Source organism: Pseudomassariella vexata, assembly GCF_002105095.1.
Source record: "Pseudomassariella vexata strain CBS 129021 chromosome Unknown BCR38scaffold_3, whole genome shotgun sequence".
Taxonomy (NCBI): Eukaryota; Fungi; Ascomycota; class Sordariomycetes; order Amphisphaeriales; family Pseudomassariaceae; genus Pseudomassariella; species Pseudomassariella vexata.
Window position 1 is genome coordinate 1,848,053 of NW_024467958.1, and position 16,276 is coordinate 1,864,328.

The 16,276-nt window shown below is 48.4% G+C and overlaps 4 protein-coding genes across 4 annotated transcripts; 1 reads left to right on the forward strand and 3 right to left on the reverse strand.

Moving 5' to 3' along the window:
- Positions 1–1,130: 1,130 nt before the first annotated feature.
- Positions 1,131–1,442, reverse strand: BCR38DRAFT_482157 (uncharacterized protein; the record flags this gene model as incomplete). The annotated part of the gene is made up of 1 exon (XM_040863466.1): positions 1,131–1,442. One exon carries the CDS (start codon positions 1,440–1,442, stop codon positions 1,131–1,133), a length of 312 nt encoding a protein of 103 aa, XP_040718944.1.
- A 457-nt stretch (positions 1,443–1,899) lies between these two features.
- On the reverse strand, positions 1,900–3,346 carry BCR38DRAFT_455567 (FAD dependent oxidoreductase superfamily; the record flags this gene model as incomplete). Its single annotated transcript, XM_040861812.1, has 4 exons — positions 1,900–2,090; positions 2,148–2,706; positions 2,765–3,054; positions 3,109–3,346. 4 exons carry the CDS (start codon positions 3,344–3,346, stop codon positions 1,900–1,902), a joined length of 1,278 nt encoding a protein of 425 aa, XP_040718945.1.
- Positions 3,347–3,611: 265 nt separating this feature from the next.
- On the forward strand, positions 3,612–4,741 carry BCR38DRAFT_464043 (2-haloalkanoic acid dehalogenase). The gene is made up of 2 exons (XM_040862659.1): positions 3,612–4,452; positions 4,524–4,741. The coding sequence occupies exons 1-2, from the start codon at positions 3,854–3,856 to the stop codon at positions 4,648–4,650; spliced, it is 726 nt and encodes a 241-aa protein (XP_040718946.1). The 5' UTR covers positions 3,612–3,853; the 3' UTR covers positions 4,651–4,741.
- A 2,282-nt stretch (positions 4,742–7,023) lies between these two features.
- Positions 7,024–9,448, reverse strand: BCR38DRAFT_482160 (uncharacterized protein; the record flags this gene model as incomplete). The annotated part of the gene is made up of 5 exons (XM_040863467.1): positions 7,024–7,315; positions 7,384–7,465; positions 7,558–7,859; positions 7,912–8,537; positions 8,588–9,448. 5 exons carry the CDS (start codon positions 9,446–9,448, stop codon positions 7,024–7,026), a joined length of 2,163 nt encoding a protein of 720 aa, XP_040718947.1.
- Between the last annotated feature and the right edge of the window lie 6,828 nt (positions 9,449–16,276).

The window sequence follows — 16,276 nt, forward strand, 5'->3', positions numbered from 1 at the left end:
GTGATGAGTGTATCCTGCGGTTGAGAGCATGCTAGCCGCATATGTCATCGGCAATCAGCGAGTATCTGTCTGCCCCACCACGCGAGAGTCCGAAGGCGATAGGTACTATGTAGCACATGCGGAGGTTATCCCTCGTCATTATTAGCGTGCCTCCTCCGTTGCGTTGCCTTGTAATTGCCGGTGCGTAGAAGGATACCGAGGCCGATGTTATCGATACTGTAGTTATCATGCGGGACCGAAACTCGCGAGATAGGGTCAAGAGTGGAGAGCTGCGGAGGGTTGATGACAGGCAAGTCGGGATAAGCCCACTCACCCGCATTATCTGACCAGAGCTTGCCCCCGTAAAGGCTTGGGCCATGAGGTCAGGGTTTCACTGTTGAGAGCTTTAGAAATCAGGAACAAGCCACGATTCGGGGAATTGATGTGTGTCGTCAAATCGGTATTCCTTCGGCTTCAATGGGAGAAGGACTCTGAATCTCTTGTTAAGGCCAATTTTGCCAGTAAGACTTCACAGGTTCATTGAGCCGGTATGTATTCACATTGATAGCAAGTCTGTAATAGTGGAACCCTCTCATTCTGAGTATAGTCTGTTTCAGATGACATGCCAACTCTGTTTGATAATACTATTGCTCACCTATCGGGCGTTATCCTCAGATCGTTGCATACAAGCTTCGAATGCTCGCGCTATCCTGGTCTCGATGGTTGCCTTGAAATTCTTCGAAATCGAAATCTGTGCCGTGGTATCGTTGCAACGGTTGACGTACTTAGTATTGGGTGGCATAGGAATGTGTCAGATCTTGAACACGATCAGTTGCAAAAAGATTGCAGAGAGTACGCTGTTGGAAAATTATATCGCAGTGCATCCAGGAGAAACACCACTGTATGCAAAGGGATAGGGTGCTGCAACTTTGTTCGAAAACTCCTTCTCTTCTTCAGCCAGCTCTCCAGGCCGAAGACGTCAGCATAGCCACAAATCGCAGTCTGTTAGTATGCAATCTACCACTTACGTTTAAGATGTTTCATGATCTACTGTGGCTGGTTGCTTGAGCGTTGACCAGTATCATGACTCTTTTGGGAACTGTAGCCTTACGATACGGCAGTACATGAAGAGGTGGATAGAACCGCAGAATTTATCGCACAACACCAGCAACAGAGGATGACTTCTCCTCGCTCACGGATTGATCGAATGACTCTTCCATGGTGCTGTAAGAGCTAAGGATGTCTTCGAATGTCTTATCCTGTACTGCCTGGCCCTCGGGGGCTAGAAAAGCGATAACAGCAACGGCGCTAGAGATGATAGTTTCGGATCCACTAGACATGAGTCCTCCGAGAATTGTACGGGCATCAGATGATAGATGTCGGTTTAGTGAAGCCCCAAAGTTTAGACAGTTGAATAGAAAGTAAACCTTCGGCAACACAATTTGACTTTTTGCTAGCGTCATTGTGGTCTTTGACCTCCTGTAAGACCGCAAAAAGCCATTTGTCCCGCCGAGATCTCATTCGGTGCACCTGTGGAATGGAGAGCCCAACAAGTATCACAGTTAGGCTGTCGCTAGCATTCTCAGACGAATCCATCACAGTGCCATGCGTTCAAGTTGCCCTACCAAAGCACAACGATGATGGTGGATCCAGTCGCCCTTTGTCGGGTGTCAGCTGCATGAAATGGAAACTGAGGTTCATCGAAGATTGTAGATTCTGGATGGCATGGCCGAAGTGGACGACATCGAGCTGAACTTTTGGATTGGCAGTATGAGAGAGCGGTTGGATGACTGGTTGGACAAATCAAAACAAAACACAATACACCTACCATCTTGAGTTCAGAGTAACCTCTAGGCCTCTGGCTACCAGTAATGCGCAAGCACAAAGCCCTAATCAAACTCCCGATCGTGGACATGCAGATTATATGCCAAGAATTTCATTCTTCTTGCTTTCCAGCCTTTCCCAGGTTGGCTTGAAGATAGACGGCAAATCTTTGTCTCCCAACTTCCTGCCCTTCATAACAGTCGCCAGCGCCTTCGAAGCAAGATAAATGATGGGCATGCCGTGGCCACTGAACCCAGCATTGATGAATTGCCCCGGCTTTCCGGGCACTTCACCCACGTACGGCATAAAATCGGACGGTCATCCCATGATTCCAGTCCATACACTCTCAGTGTAGGCACCTGAGCCTTCCCAGCCCACGAAGTGTCGCTGCATCAAGCCATCGAAATATCCAGAAGCTGGCTCGATCAGCTTGCTATCATCAACTACACCGTACCAGTGCGTCTTATCATGCCAAAAAGGCTGCTTCGCACCGCCCACGATGATCGATCTGTCAGGTCGTTGGATCAGATAATCGTACTGTGCTTTCATGTAACGGATGCTGTATGTGTGATCCAAAAGTTGCGGTGAGGTGCTGGGAACTACGATGCGACTGCAAATTCCGCGAACGGGTACGATTTTCTCGTGAAATTGCGAAGCAATAGCTGCAGTGTAACCATTTGTTGCGAAGACAATCTGCTTCGCACGGATACTTCCACGGGGTGTTGTTATTGTCCAGTTTCCTTCCGAGTCTGGTGCCTCGGACACAGACGTGACGGGGGTATATGTCTGGACGTTGACGCCTTCCTCAACCAGATTTGAGAGAAGTCCAATGACGAGTTTATACGGCCAAAGGGCCGCAGCTGGATACGAGAAACAGCACTTGGCCCCCTTCACACCGGATATCTTGCATCAGGGCATTAGCCATCGCGACAAAATTTGCACGGTAAAGCGACTCGCTCACCTTTTCGGCCTCATCCCCACCGGTAAACTGGATATCCGTGAGGTCTGCAACACCCATGCGGAGAAGTTCACGATATATGTCTTCTGTTGCCTTGGCATGCTCCACGTCTAGGTAGGCATCCATCGCCCTCGTCAGAACGAAATCACACTCGATCTTCTCCTTTTCCACCATTTCCTTCACGGCAAGCACGTTGGCCGCCTCAAAAAGTGCGAAGGACGCGGCGGCCTCGGCGCCGTACTTGTTGGTGTACTTGAGGATATTGTAGTACACATCCGGTTTGATATGACCGCCTACTCATTCGATTAGTTATTTTCCCAGAGGATATGGCAGCAGGGGGACGCCACCATTCCGTCCTGATGCCCCTGAGCAAGCTTCTCGGGCCTCCAGCATAACCACAGATGGCCGCTTCGCCTCATTGTCATCAAGGAGATGGTAAACCGTGCTGACCCCAGCATACCCAGTACCGATTACGACTATATCACATTCAGTCGGTAACTCTTCCGTAGTCCTTATGTTGTCTAAGTCGTGGAGTTCGGTTCGCCAAAAGGGAGTCGTCGCGCCTGGGACAGGTAATTGGGTCATGGGAGTTTGGGTCGTCATGGTATCAGTGCCAGCCAGTCACGAACTAACTTCCAGTTGGCGAGTCGCAATGACGCATACTCGAAGCCTATCGTTTCCCCTCTTCCCCAATCCAAACCTCCAGCACTAGATGCTGACTGTTAAGATGGCACAGCGGTCGTGATCGGAGCCTTCCGCTATCTGTCGCTTCATAAGACGGAAAATCCCGAATAATCTATAGGCGGAAAAGCGGGTCGACCGGCATCAGTCGACTCGGGTCCTATGGTCGATCATGAACCGCATCGGATCAGGGCGACTCTTGTTCGGATACATCTCAATATGCTGTTCTTGGTGCTCTATAAGGTCTGCTTGGCTTCTTCTGACTGATCGCGTTCATCGCAATTTGGGTTGAGTGTTCGCGAAATTCCCTTGTCTGATTGCGACCACGAGGCTCAAGTTCGAACACCTTGACCAGCCACACTATCATATTATTTCCAAATCTGGCCTCATACCCAGGACCCTTATCCAACCATGGCGAGACGCGGCAAACACGTCGTCTTTGACATAGTCGGCACCTGCGTCTCCTACGACAACTTCTTCTCCGCCATCGAATCCCGCCTCGGCGACCGTCTCCGTGCCGAAGGCATCAAACCCAAACTCTTCGGCTTCGCATGGATGGAATGCGCCGAGCGTGAATTCGCCTACCTAGACCTATCAGGCCGGTACGTGCCCTTCTGGTCCACATTTCAGCCGCTCTTCCACCGCATCCTCTGGATGGCAGGCGTCGAGGACCCGCGCGCCTTTGCCACCGACGACGACGCCCTGTTCATGGTGCAGGCATACCGGCAGCTGAAGGCCAGGCCGGGCATCAATGAGTGCTGGGAGAAGTTAAGGGATGCTGGCTTCACGGTTTGGGCGCTGACGACGGGGGATAAGGAGAGGGTCAAGGGGTATTTGGATAGTAATGGGATTGAAATTTCTGATGATAATTTTGTCAGTTGTAATGATATTCCGGTTAGGAAACCGCACCCCGATAGTTATAAGTATTTATTGGATAAGTTTGAGGGGGCTGAGGAGACTTGGTTTGCGGCAGCGCATATGTGGGATGCATCCGCAGCGAAGCACAATGGGTAAGTATTTCCCCTGGGCTGGGCCGAGTGAGCTTGCGTTGGAGATGATGACTAACAGCGAAACTGAACAGATTCAAAGCGGCTTGGTGTTCGGTGTATGAGAAGGAGCCGGTGAGCCAGGTGTTTGGCGATGTGGACGTCACTGCGGACTCGCTTGTGGAAATGGCGGAGAAGATAATTCAGGCTTCGGGGAGGTAGTTGCTTGTCTTTCATATTTGTATATGAACTGTATTAGAACTATACGCGATGCTTCCTATGTGATAGATTCCGGGGGAAGCTCATATCCACCTCAAAACTTGTTGTTTCGCGCTGCGTTCCATGATTTCGTGATGTTCTCCCCAGACCACTCTTACCACAACCAAGATTCTGCCTGATCCCCGACAATTTCCATCATCAATTATTCTTCACATGGATTGTCAAGGGACGTTGGTGTTAGGAAATTCGAACACCGAAATCGCAGAAGTTCATGGAAGGTGCTCGTGGATCAAAGAGAGCGAAACTAAAGATACCATTGAGATGCCATCATCTGTGATCTATGAGAGGATCAGCTTTCAGTTCCAAGCCTTCCCAGGCAGGGAAGATGTAGGAGGAAATGCCTAGGGCGAGTCCGGTACAAATGAATCAGGAACGTGATCTGGGGTTAGACCGTGACGCGACAGGAGACAGACAGAGATGCAGTATGCGGCCCTTGGCATGCTGCCCACGAGACCGATGAGAGCGAAGAGTGGTGCCCTTCGGCTTCGTACTCCTCTCCCCAACACTAAACCTTAAGAAACTAAAATATGATAAGCTAAAAGCGAAAATATTAGTGGTGCGATACTACTCTTGAATTTTCAAATCCGTTATCCTTTCAAACGAGAGAAATGTTAGGCACCCCAACGAAATAGTAGTAGAAATGCAGTTTCGTCGCTGTCAGCTTGGCTCCCGACTCTGTCCGAAATAGCTTCTTCAACTTCTTCCTTTTCACTTTGCGAGCCGATTTATCCAACTGGGGGTCGAGGTAAAGTTGGTTTCGGGTGACATTGATAACTTTGGCCAACTCCCACCCCCTCCAGAGCGGTGGCCGGTTGCGTATAAGATATCTAAGCTAGCTCCAATGCCAAGCAGGGGATATGCTTCCAGGTAACGCCGCGGCCACAGGTGGAACCTCAAGGGCCCAAGCATAGGCAAAAGCCGACTAACAAGTTGCATGTGTCGCGCACAGGAATTGGCAACATGACAATTCAATTAGAGCTGATGATTTATGGTGTTGACCATGGTAAAGATCACGATGAATATCAATGGTGGATTTGGAGTTGGAGGGTGAGTAGATGAGAAGGAAAGGAGAGACTTGAATGGAGAGAGACTAGAGAAGCAGTGCAAAACTTGGAAGGGGGATATTGTGGCAGGGGCGAGTAACATCCAGACGGCAGGAGCTCAATGAGTCCGATAATTGGAATGGAATAATGCAAGGACACATGCATAAGAGTGGTTCCTCTCATGTAAGTAGTGAGAAATCATGATGAGAGGGAAGGGAGGGCACATGAACCTTTGCGAAGGTGAAACCCATGACGTCCACAGTCCACAGCGGTGGAGACACGCAATTCCGAGACGATGAGTAATGGGAAGACCGGATCCAGGAGAAAGATGGATATAGAGAAGTCGCCAACAAGGTAATTTGGTATTCGAAATCCGTAAAGGGGTCTGGCGAGATCAGTGGACATGTTAAGTTCTTGACAATGTCAACTTTCAGACTTCTTTCATGAGCCTGTATCATTACAAAGAGGCAGGAGACAAGGAGGAAACGGATAGTCTCTGCATTGATGTGATGACATAAACCTTGACCCTGACCAGACGCGATGGAAAATAGCCTCTGGGTGGATCCTCTCCATGGCAGCACAAAAGGCGTTAAGATCTCTGGGGACACTCTTTCCAACCTTGAGAGAAGGTGAAAGCTGGCAATCCAATTGCATGCTGCAAGAAAACTATAAGAAGTTCTCAAGTGCGAAGACTGTAATAGCATATGCGCCGAGCATCCAGTGAAGTGCTGCAAATTTGGCTCCCCCAAAGTTCTAAATGTGGTGCCTAGATTAGTTCAAATCCGCCCAATCATGGAAATGATGAACGACCTGGTTGACGGACAAAAGGCTGCCAGTTGACCGACTCCAGAAAACTCCAGTAACGTTTTCTGGTGCTTTCGGAAAGCGAGGTCTGCTTTTAGTTCATGGTAGCGTGGTTGGACAAGATTCCAGGGGCTAGAACTGCTTAGAACCCTGTAGGCCAGGTGTGCCCACAGCTTAAATGAGGATGACACCACAGACCCATCTCGTTCTCGGCAATCTCATTCCACAAGACCATCACCATCATGCTCTCGTATTTGCGGTCATGTTTATGCCAATTGGAGGCCAATAAGAAATCGTTGAGACAATCTATGTCGTTATCAAGGAAAGTAGAGTAAATTGTAACAAGGAAATCAGAAACCGAATCACTGCGCTGCTCCTTCTCCCTCCCCATATGCCGCAAAATGAGAAAAGAACGTCTCGTGTCACTGATTTCTGAGAGATGGCAGGCCTCGCGGTTGGGGCAGTCAGATTACCAGTTGCATAGTTTTCTCGGGTTGAGAATCTCTGCCTGTTGTTCCTTGGTCAGCGACGAGCATGCACCACACTTGCAGACGAACCCCCAAATGCGTAATAGATGCTCAGGGTTTCTGCAGTATATTATGGTCAATTCTGTTCCTGCCGACACATCTCTCTGCACGGTAAGCACGATACTGTCCCTAGTTTTATTATACGTGTATAGAATGTTGTTGAGAGGCGGGCAGGCGTGGTTGAATCTGGAAGCCACGAGGAAGACACCCTGCTTCGCGCTGAAGGCGTGGAAGCTGCGGCAATAGTCAGTACTTTTTATCATGGTACTCAGAAGTTTAAATGGTCAACAAGCTGAACATACCTGTTTGTCTGGAAAATGGCGGCGATTTCATTCTCATTGCCAGTTGGCTTATGCGCATCCGCGCATGCATCCGTTTGAAGGCCTGTTTTTGCAGCCGCGTTAACTTCTCAAAATTATCGAACAAGGTGAACCTATTGGCGTGGAAGAGGGCTTTCTCGATGAGGATGGTCTGACCCCGTTTGAGGTCTCGGAGGGCGAACGAACCGTAACCGCCGAGCGAGGATCTTTTTACTTCGAAGAAGACATTGCAGAATCGCTCCGGGGTACTGGGCGGGTTTTCCTGATATCCCTGGATGTGGCGTGTCATTTCCAGGGTTTGCTCACCATTTAGCTTAACGGAGCCATCGTTATCATGAGGTCCACGGTTAGATTCCCGGTTGCTTCTAAGGCTACTTTTCGTGTGTTGTTTAGATGTACTGAATGTTTCAAAGCCGTGCGGTGTCTGGAAAATTACCGTATCAAGCTTCTTTTCAACGCTATCAGTGTAAGTATAGGCAGTATCACGGGGACCAAGGCAAGTTGACTTACTCCAGGATGAGGCGACAGTATGTGACTCCACCAATAGGAACGAGTTGCTTCACACAGTCAAGACCGCTTAGATCTACCTGATGAGGGGTTTTGCGGCGGTTGGTCTTGTGTTGCTGGTTGCAACTGGTGGGGTTAAGTGCTCCCAAACCAAGAATGACGGGAGCCTCGGTATCATTTGTGGAAGTCTGGGGTCGCACGTTAGTGTCGTCGATTTTTGGTGCCCCCAGGTGAGGGATGACACCTTTCTTGGGCGCAACTGTGGGAGTCTGGAGCCGCATGTTAGTCGTGACGGGGGGTTGTGCCTCGAAGTTAGGGATGGCACCTTTCTCGGGATCGACTGTGAAAGTTTCGAATCGCGGATTTGTCGTGACGGGATGAAGTTCCCCCAAACTAAAGACGACACGGTCCTCCGGTTTTACTGCATGCGCTCCAGAGGGATGTCTCTTGGAAGCACCAAAGGAGAAAAGCTGGCCCACCTGGTCCTGTACACTAACAGAATCTGCAGGTAAGACCACATCCTCGCTGCTCCTGTCAGCCCATTTACCGTCGGTGATGGTGGGGGATTTGTTGGCACATGGTTCAGTCACCCCAGAGGTACGTCTTCGTCCAGCTCGGGTAGGAGGAGTCTGCGAATGTAAGCTTCAGGTTTCATTATCTCACTAAACGCGCAACCTACAACGTTCAAGGCTCTAAGCTTTGAAAGCTGTGAGCGCAGTTCATCGTCTTCAGGCAAGTCATTCTCCAACACATGGTCCCAGGATAGTTGATACGTCGCTGGTAGATCGAATGTTCCTTTTCCCCCTGACCAGCTGAATCTGTTGAAATGGTTAAGTGGAGTTGGCACCCTCTGCGGTGTGTTGTCCCAGTCAGGGTTGGCATTCTTAGGTGGAGTCGAGACTCCCCAACCACACTGCGGTGAGTCGTCCCAGATGATATTGGCTTTTTTAGGTGAAGGTAAAGCCGCCCAACCTACCTGAGGAGAGCTATCTTCGTTCATGCTGGCATGGTCGCTTGAACTTGAATACTCCCAATCAGCCTTGGGCGAATACGCGGGTGGACTCAAGGGCTGTACATCATTCTGAGGCGTATCGGAGAACGTGATGAGATCAGAAGTGTCAGAGAACGTAATGAGATCAATATCCTCAGGGAAGATGATAAGATCGGAATTTGAGCAGGGACCCATGCGTTTCAAATCAGCCAGAGACGAATCTCGGGGTTGACCCGAGGATACGAAGACATCCTCAGATGGTGTGGAGAAAATAAACTCCTCGGACTCTGTGGGTGAACTCGAGGATTTAAACTTATTCTGAGGTGAGTTGGACCAGTAGTTTAGGTCCAAATTGGTGGATGGGCTTGACGGCTCTGGAACCTTCCGAGGCGGACGGGAGAAGGTTGAAATATCAGGCTCCCCGGCTGATCTCGAGGATTCCATGCGATCTGAAGGCACATAGAACCGGTCCATTACTGAGGAATTCTTCGGGGCAGGCGACTTTGGCCTTTTGTACCACGTGAATTCGGGAAGATTACATTCCGACATTGCGGCAGATTCTATATATTGAGAGTGTCAGTACCTTACAGTCTATGCCAGATAGGATCAGATCAAAGCAAATGTGACTAGTACCTCAGGTGTGATGTATGAAGGTTCCAGTGTAATCGTAGTCATAGTGTAAAGTAAACGTACTTCACACGACGGGTTTCACTAACATACCTTTGCTCTGGGTTGAGGTTTGTGTAGGAAAATGAAGAGGACTATATCAATAGATCGTCAACAAGTGTCAAAATTTGACCCAGCGGCTCGGCGAGAGTTTTATTACCTACCCCCAACCTAGGACTGTTCTCCGCAATGCTGTTGATAAATTCTTTGCTGATTCACTTCAGTCGAAGCCTTGTTTTGTCAGCTGAACAATGACGCTTCTAATTGCTTCACCTAATTCTTCTTCAGATTCCTGCCAATAATCCTGTTAATATCTAGGGACAAAGGAGAAGTTAGGCGTCGAGAAGGAAAATATATGTTCCTTCCTTCAAAGTCCGCAGTTTTTCAGTTTTGAGTTGCGCACAAAGAATAGCATCTGCTATCGGGGACAACAGACAAACTTGTGGCTGGTTCTTCTCAGAATCTAGTTGATGGCGTAGAGCCGTCAATATGTTTGACTTGGGACCTGGTGTCCTTGATGAGGGAGGCTATGTACACCTGACGGAGAATTTTCCTCGATCCGGTAGTGGTCAATAGTTAATCGAGGGTAATGCCGAATTAGTAAGCTTTCGAGTGCTGTCAATGATAGATGTTGGCCTAGTATTTAAGCTGATTCAACTAATAGATGACCGTCTAGCCAGTAAGCCTAGACCAACATAGGAAATTAGCGATGGGAAACATAGTCGAATCTTCTTGGCGGCCACTCCGTGATTGACAAGTGATAATTGGTGCTACAAGTCAACAACACTATGCAGGCACACTATAGTACCTCAAGTCATTTGTCCCATCAATCCATTGCTGATTACAACGCCGTCACAACTCATCAGAGAAGATAGTTGAACAATATGGGGCACAATATGATGAAAATTTCGACTTACCTGTCTTGGATTTGGGCACTACCTGGCTGATTCAGGTGATGACGGTTTCCTTTCCAGTGAATATTTACTGGAATAGGCAGCCTGTCAGAATGATTGCACTTGATGCTGGATTTGTTGCTCGACGTTCTGGGATCTAAACTCGGGTGTAATTAGTTCCCAAGTCAGAAATTACAGGACTGTCGGTTTTCAGTGTGAAGAAAATTGACTTGGATGGCTCTAGAGGGACGATTGCAGGAATGGTGCTGTTTTCGCTGCAGAAGCAGTAGGTTAGATTGTGAGTATCGAGCAGAATGTCTCTTGCTTCAAATCCATCACTGAATTTGTGAGTGAAGATGTTATCGCAGCCAGTTATTCCATTTCTTGGGGCTAAGGGAGAAATAAAGGTTGCCCAGTGGATGTGTTGGAGGAAGCATGATTTGGTAGGGCAGTAGCTGGGGAATAATGCCTTGGGGAAGATACCGAAAGCAAGAAGGAGTACCTACAAACTAGTTGTGTATGAACATCCGTAGTGTTTGGTAGAACAGAAATGAGAAGTTGCACTCACCTTGATCGCCTCTCAGCCGTCTGGCTTCGTGTCCCAGAGGCTGCCGAAATAGATGGGCTTGGGATGGCAATGCCTTAATAAACTAGATATCGTCGTGATGAGTTTTCCTGTCGTACCCGAAATGTATATAATGGAGTCAGATAGTGCAAGGGAATTCCACAAGGGGGAAAGAAGGTACCTTTCACTTAGGAGGAAGATGATGTCAAACAGATGGTGTAGACGAAAGACTAGTGCTGTCGGTTAGATAAACTGTCCTCCACAACAGGCAGGCTCAATTCAGTGGCTTCCTTGAACTGCTAAATTCACCGCAATTGGGTCGTGGCCTTCACTAGCACATGCAGTAGAAAGTGAATGTTGATGGACCTCAGAGAGTAGGAAGAGTCTGGACAGGCAGTGATGTTTACAAAGAATCATACTACTTACCTGATGGTTCTGGTGTAAGATACCAGTAGAAATAATCTCCGCAGACGCGGAGGTAGACAAGAAAGGAATGAAGGCAGTTCTTGTACACAAAATTACTGAGGACTCGAAACTTAGAATCCGAGTTGTGCAGCCTTTTCAGAAAATAGCTGGCAGTGAGAATAAGATGTGCCTTGGACAAGAAGATCACCTTGCTCCTAGAAACATGTCGCAGGCGTAGGTCTCACTGGGAAATGTGTAAGTGGAGAAGTCGTCTCGCTGAGCTGAGAGAAGGTAGAGATTGTCTTGTCAATATCGTGTTTTCCCTGGTGCCCTTTTAACCAGTTGTTGTCGATATTGACAAATGTTGGCGGATAGTTTGGGGACGATGGAGAGTGGACGCATTGTGGGAAAATACCTTATGGGTCATAAGTCGTGGCTACATATAAGGAAGGTCCGACCAGGTGTCTAGTTCGCAGGTTTATCTGTCCGCAAACTGCACGTGCCTTACCTATGACGTTTTAGAAGGGGAAATGGGGATTGTTGGCGAAGGTGATGGATTCAAGGATACCCGCTTGAGTGCTCAAACTTGGTAGGAGAACTTGACAAATGACTGCTGCTGGCAGGTCCTTGTATTGAACATCTGGAGCACGTTTCAAAATGACATATATTATTCAAGGAACTTCTGCTGTTAGTAGGGCTTGTGCATTCTTCTTTCCAAAGTCTAGCGTGTCATTGAAAGCAATGTCCAGGCCACTGGGATCACACACAAGGGCTCCTTTGAATAGTTTCAACGCAAATTCGTTTGTGCTAGTTACTTTGTTGTCTCCTAGGATTGAAGTTTGTGAGCAGAAATTTCCCCCAAATGCGCACGCACATTGGCGGAATAAAGTATCCCAGTTCCCAGCAGCCCTGATCTTTGCGTACGACTCTCTCCAACAGAAGATTCTGCCGAACATCTATCGAAAACATCACCTAAGAAAGAGAGATAGCGACTACACTTGCGCTGCGCAGAAAGAAATGACCACCTGTATCATTTCTTGCCCCCCTTGAGACCCAGACTGAAGCCGTTCAGCTTGAGGTTGGAGTCAAAGGAGGTGGAAGCAGTCCCCGATCTCGCTGAAACGCTCAAGTATGGTTCCAACACCCAGAACACCGGTTGGACTCTGATGAAAGATACTTGATAGTTCTCTGGGATATATCTTAGCTTCTATTGATGGCAGTTCAACGCTCAGAAACCTATAGCCCTGTTCGCCCCACCCTTGGCGAAGCTCTTTGTCGCTATCTCTCGCATTTTGTTTACTGGGGTCTAAGTCTGGCATATGAATGTTTGTTGCAGGTGAGCCATCATCTGTTCCTTTTACTTGTTGTGGGAAGTAACAGTCGGATATGACAGAGGATGTAGTCCATTCAATGATTGTCATAAAGCAGCTGATACACAACTCTGATCCTCCACTCAAGACTAGCTTGGAGAAATGCCAGCAAGACCTTAATCCTCTTCAGCACGCATTAAATATTGACTGGAGAGCTTCGAACACTCCATACCCTCGAAAAAAGTAATCTGTGTGCACAATAACAACAGAATCCCCACTAGTGTTCTTTAGAGACAGCCCCTGCAAGCCTCCACTGCCCACAATAGACTGGACGCTCCCAGAAAGGGACTCGGTCGCTGAATGGAGAGAAAATGTTCTCCAGATATGCTCTGGGTGCTCAGGGGTCAATAGCAACGACTTGGCAATTGCTGACACAGATGGGAAGACTGGTCTCCCGAAGAACTATTGACTTAGACCATCGGCCAATCATCATAGCCATCACTACCTGAAGGAGATAAACATTTTATACAAAGTCGGAATATAATTCGATTAGCTGCACAAAGATGACGAAGGGAACTCCGCTTTAGAAGCTATGGCCGATGTTTTCAAAGTCCGGTTCATCCGTGTCTGACCTGTCGGACCCGGCGAGTCACGGTATACAAGGGACACTACATACCGTTCTCATGGCTTCGAAGATAAATTCCTGAAAGGGGGAATCATAGTTAGGAGACATCAGGCAGACGCAGGGATGGGAGGGCCCCTGGACTGCACAAAGTCAAGGAGGACTTGTTATGTTGTCTGCCCCCTTTCCCTATTCCTAGCTTGTCATCAACATTATTTGAAGACCGGCGTATAACGTGAATGTACACCGAGCTGGCCACTTTCATGCGCCAACGCGACCGGCCAACTTAATGTTTGATTTTCTCAACAACCAATTATGGCAAAGTCATATAACGAAGCAGACTTAATGCTAGCCCTTCAAGCTCTCAAAAATGACCAAAAACTTAGTCTCCGACAAGCGGCAAAAACGTACCAAGTCCCCCGAAGCACCCTCCAAACGCGTAAAAACGCGCCCGAGGCGCTGTGGTATTTGCAACGGGACTGGGCATAATGCGCGAACTTGTAAGATCGCATTGCCATCTTCTGGAGAGGAAGATTCAGAGTAGTTTCAATTGATTTACGGCGTTGTGGTTTTACTATCGTAAAATTTCTATGCGAGGTTATGTAAGGGTGGCCAGCTCGGTGTACATTCACGTTAAGCATATCTTGTGGCACAATAGCCCGCTCGAACCGATCCTCCACAGTTCGCTTGCATATGATATAATGCTATCTGCTTGACCTCGACGTTGCAGCCAACAGATATAGATCCAACCCGACCAGTTTTTGAGCCAAACTCTGTACCAAGACTACAGTCTACATCGATTTCTACGGAGTAGCATCACAGCTGTGATGTCTTCTAGCCGGCAGCTCTTGCGGTTAGACGGCTCCTGTTGCCAACGGGAACACAGCATTCCTTCGGGTGATTTGATCCCCGTCGGGGCTTTGCCACACTGGAAAAGCTGATGTCATATTATACGACGACTACGTAAACCTAGTTACATGGCTTGCCATAACTTGCACAAATCGTTTATTATCACACCAGATCCACCGTTACATTACGTATATTGTGTACACGTTACTTGACGCAAACATGAGCGAAATATCCCGATCTCAGTTACACTACAAGGAATGCCAATGTATGCTATTGGAAATTCCAACTGCACCAAGCTTCCTGAGTTAGCGGAGCAAACCAAATATCAACCTTCTAGCCATACCATAGTACCAGACCTGACCAGTATCATATAAAATGACTTAATCCAACGGAATTGATTTATCTTACTGGGTGGCCTCAGTGAGACGCCCACAAAGCTGATCGCAAGAGTGGACAATGATAACCGTGTCCTGCAAATCATCAAGTCGTGTACCCCTTTATTACCAGTCGAAAATCTAGTTCCCGATTTGCAAAGGCGCTACGTGTCTCCCATCAGATTCTTCGGCATGGTTGCTAAGTCGTATGTCTCGGGCATAAGAAAGCGTAGTCGTCGCTGCTATTCTGTACGCATGCCGACGTCACCTGCTCCAAGCCCCGATACTACTTCCTCTCTGAACCCCACTAGCAACGTCGAGATGCACGTCCCCACCAACGAGCAAGCGTGAGCCGCATGATCCGCATGAGAAGATGCACGCTCAAGAAGCCGTTGCTCCTCGCGAGGACCCCAACACGGTTAGCGTTAGAGACGGAGCAGCTGAAGAAACAGCTCCAGCAGATTATGGTGGTTACGGGAGCTCCAATCACAAGTCAGTGCAGACCACTTCGTCAAGGCTCCCTACGTTAGACAAGCCTGTCTCTCCACAAGCTACATGGGTATTGACGATGTGTATACAACAGTGTTAAACAGTGTTAGTTATTCAACTTACTCCACGTATGACGAACCTGGAGACAACAAATCTGTCTCCACGGCAAGACAAACACTGGTACTGAGCAAGAGAGCGCAAGCTCCGCCTAGAGACCCTTTGAAAAGGGGGGCCGCTTGCTATCACTGGTCAAGACCTGAGGTGCCTACGACATGACCTTGATCAGCGACGCAGGAGACCCTTGGCCCCTTGGAGCCACCTGAAGCCAATACCACGTTGCTACCAGAGGCCAGAGACTCAGATTCCAAATTTGTCCATGGTGACAATGGATGTACTTATAATCGTTATTTCCGGCTCGGGCCAGCAGATAACAAGGGTCGACCATTATTTGGGACCGGCTTGCTAGATTTTTGGGGTTGAGTTACAGTGCAGAGTGCCATCTGATATAATGTCGCAAGTCGGGATCTGGGGGTCTCATCGTCAAGGCGGTGATTCGTCAGTTTCATTTACACAGCATGTGCAACACCCGTTGGGGGCGGTCATGTCTATGTAAAGAGGGGTGTGGTAGATGATATTTGGTACCATGCAGTTGGGTTATCTGGGAGCCTGGAGAGCAAAATTTCACGTAGCACAGTCCAGACATAAACATGCATGCATGGTGCCGATGGATGAGGTGGGGCTTTTCTTCGTTAACGTGGTATTTTGACATCGTCGAAGCGCTTTGCGCGCTCATTGTAATGATCATGAAATTTGAATGCATCCCAAGCCTGGAAATAATTGCTTGCCCAATCTGCCTCGGCTGTACACTGTGACTATTTTCGTTTGCAGCTATTTCCTGCCCGGCAGCCACTGTTTCCCCACAAGAGGAGATCGCATCATCAGCTTGTTTGCACGTTGTGTTGAATTAATGTTTGCTTAACGAAGGCTGACAGACAGAGGCTTGAGTCGCCAGGGGCTTCAAAGCCTCTCCAATCAGTGGTATGATCAACTCAAGGTTAGCTACGTGACCTAGCAGGTATGCTTGTCGTTGAGCCATGCAGGTACAGGGATTGCAGCCCGGCTGCTTCATTCTTGAGAACATACGCGAAGCCGATTGGCGAGCTGCGGCTGTGCAGGTAGCGGGTGATTGACGAATATCCCTGTT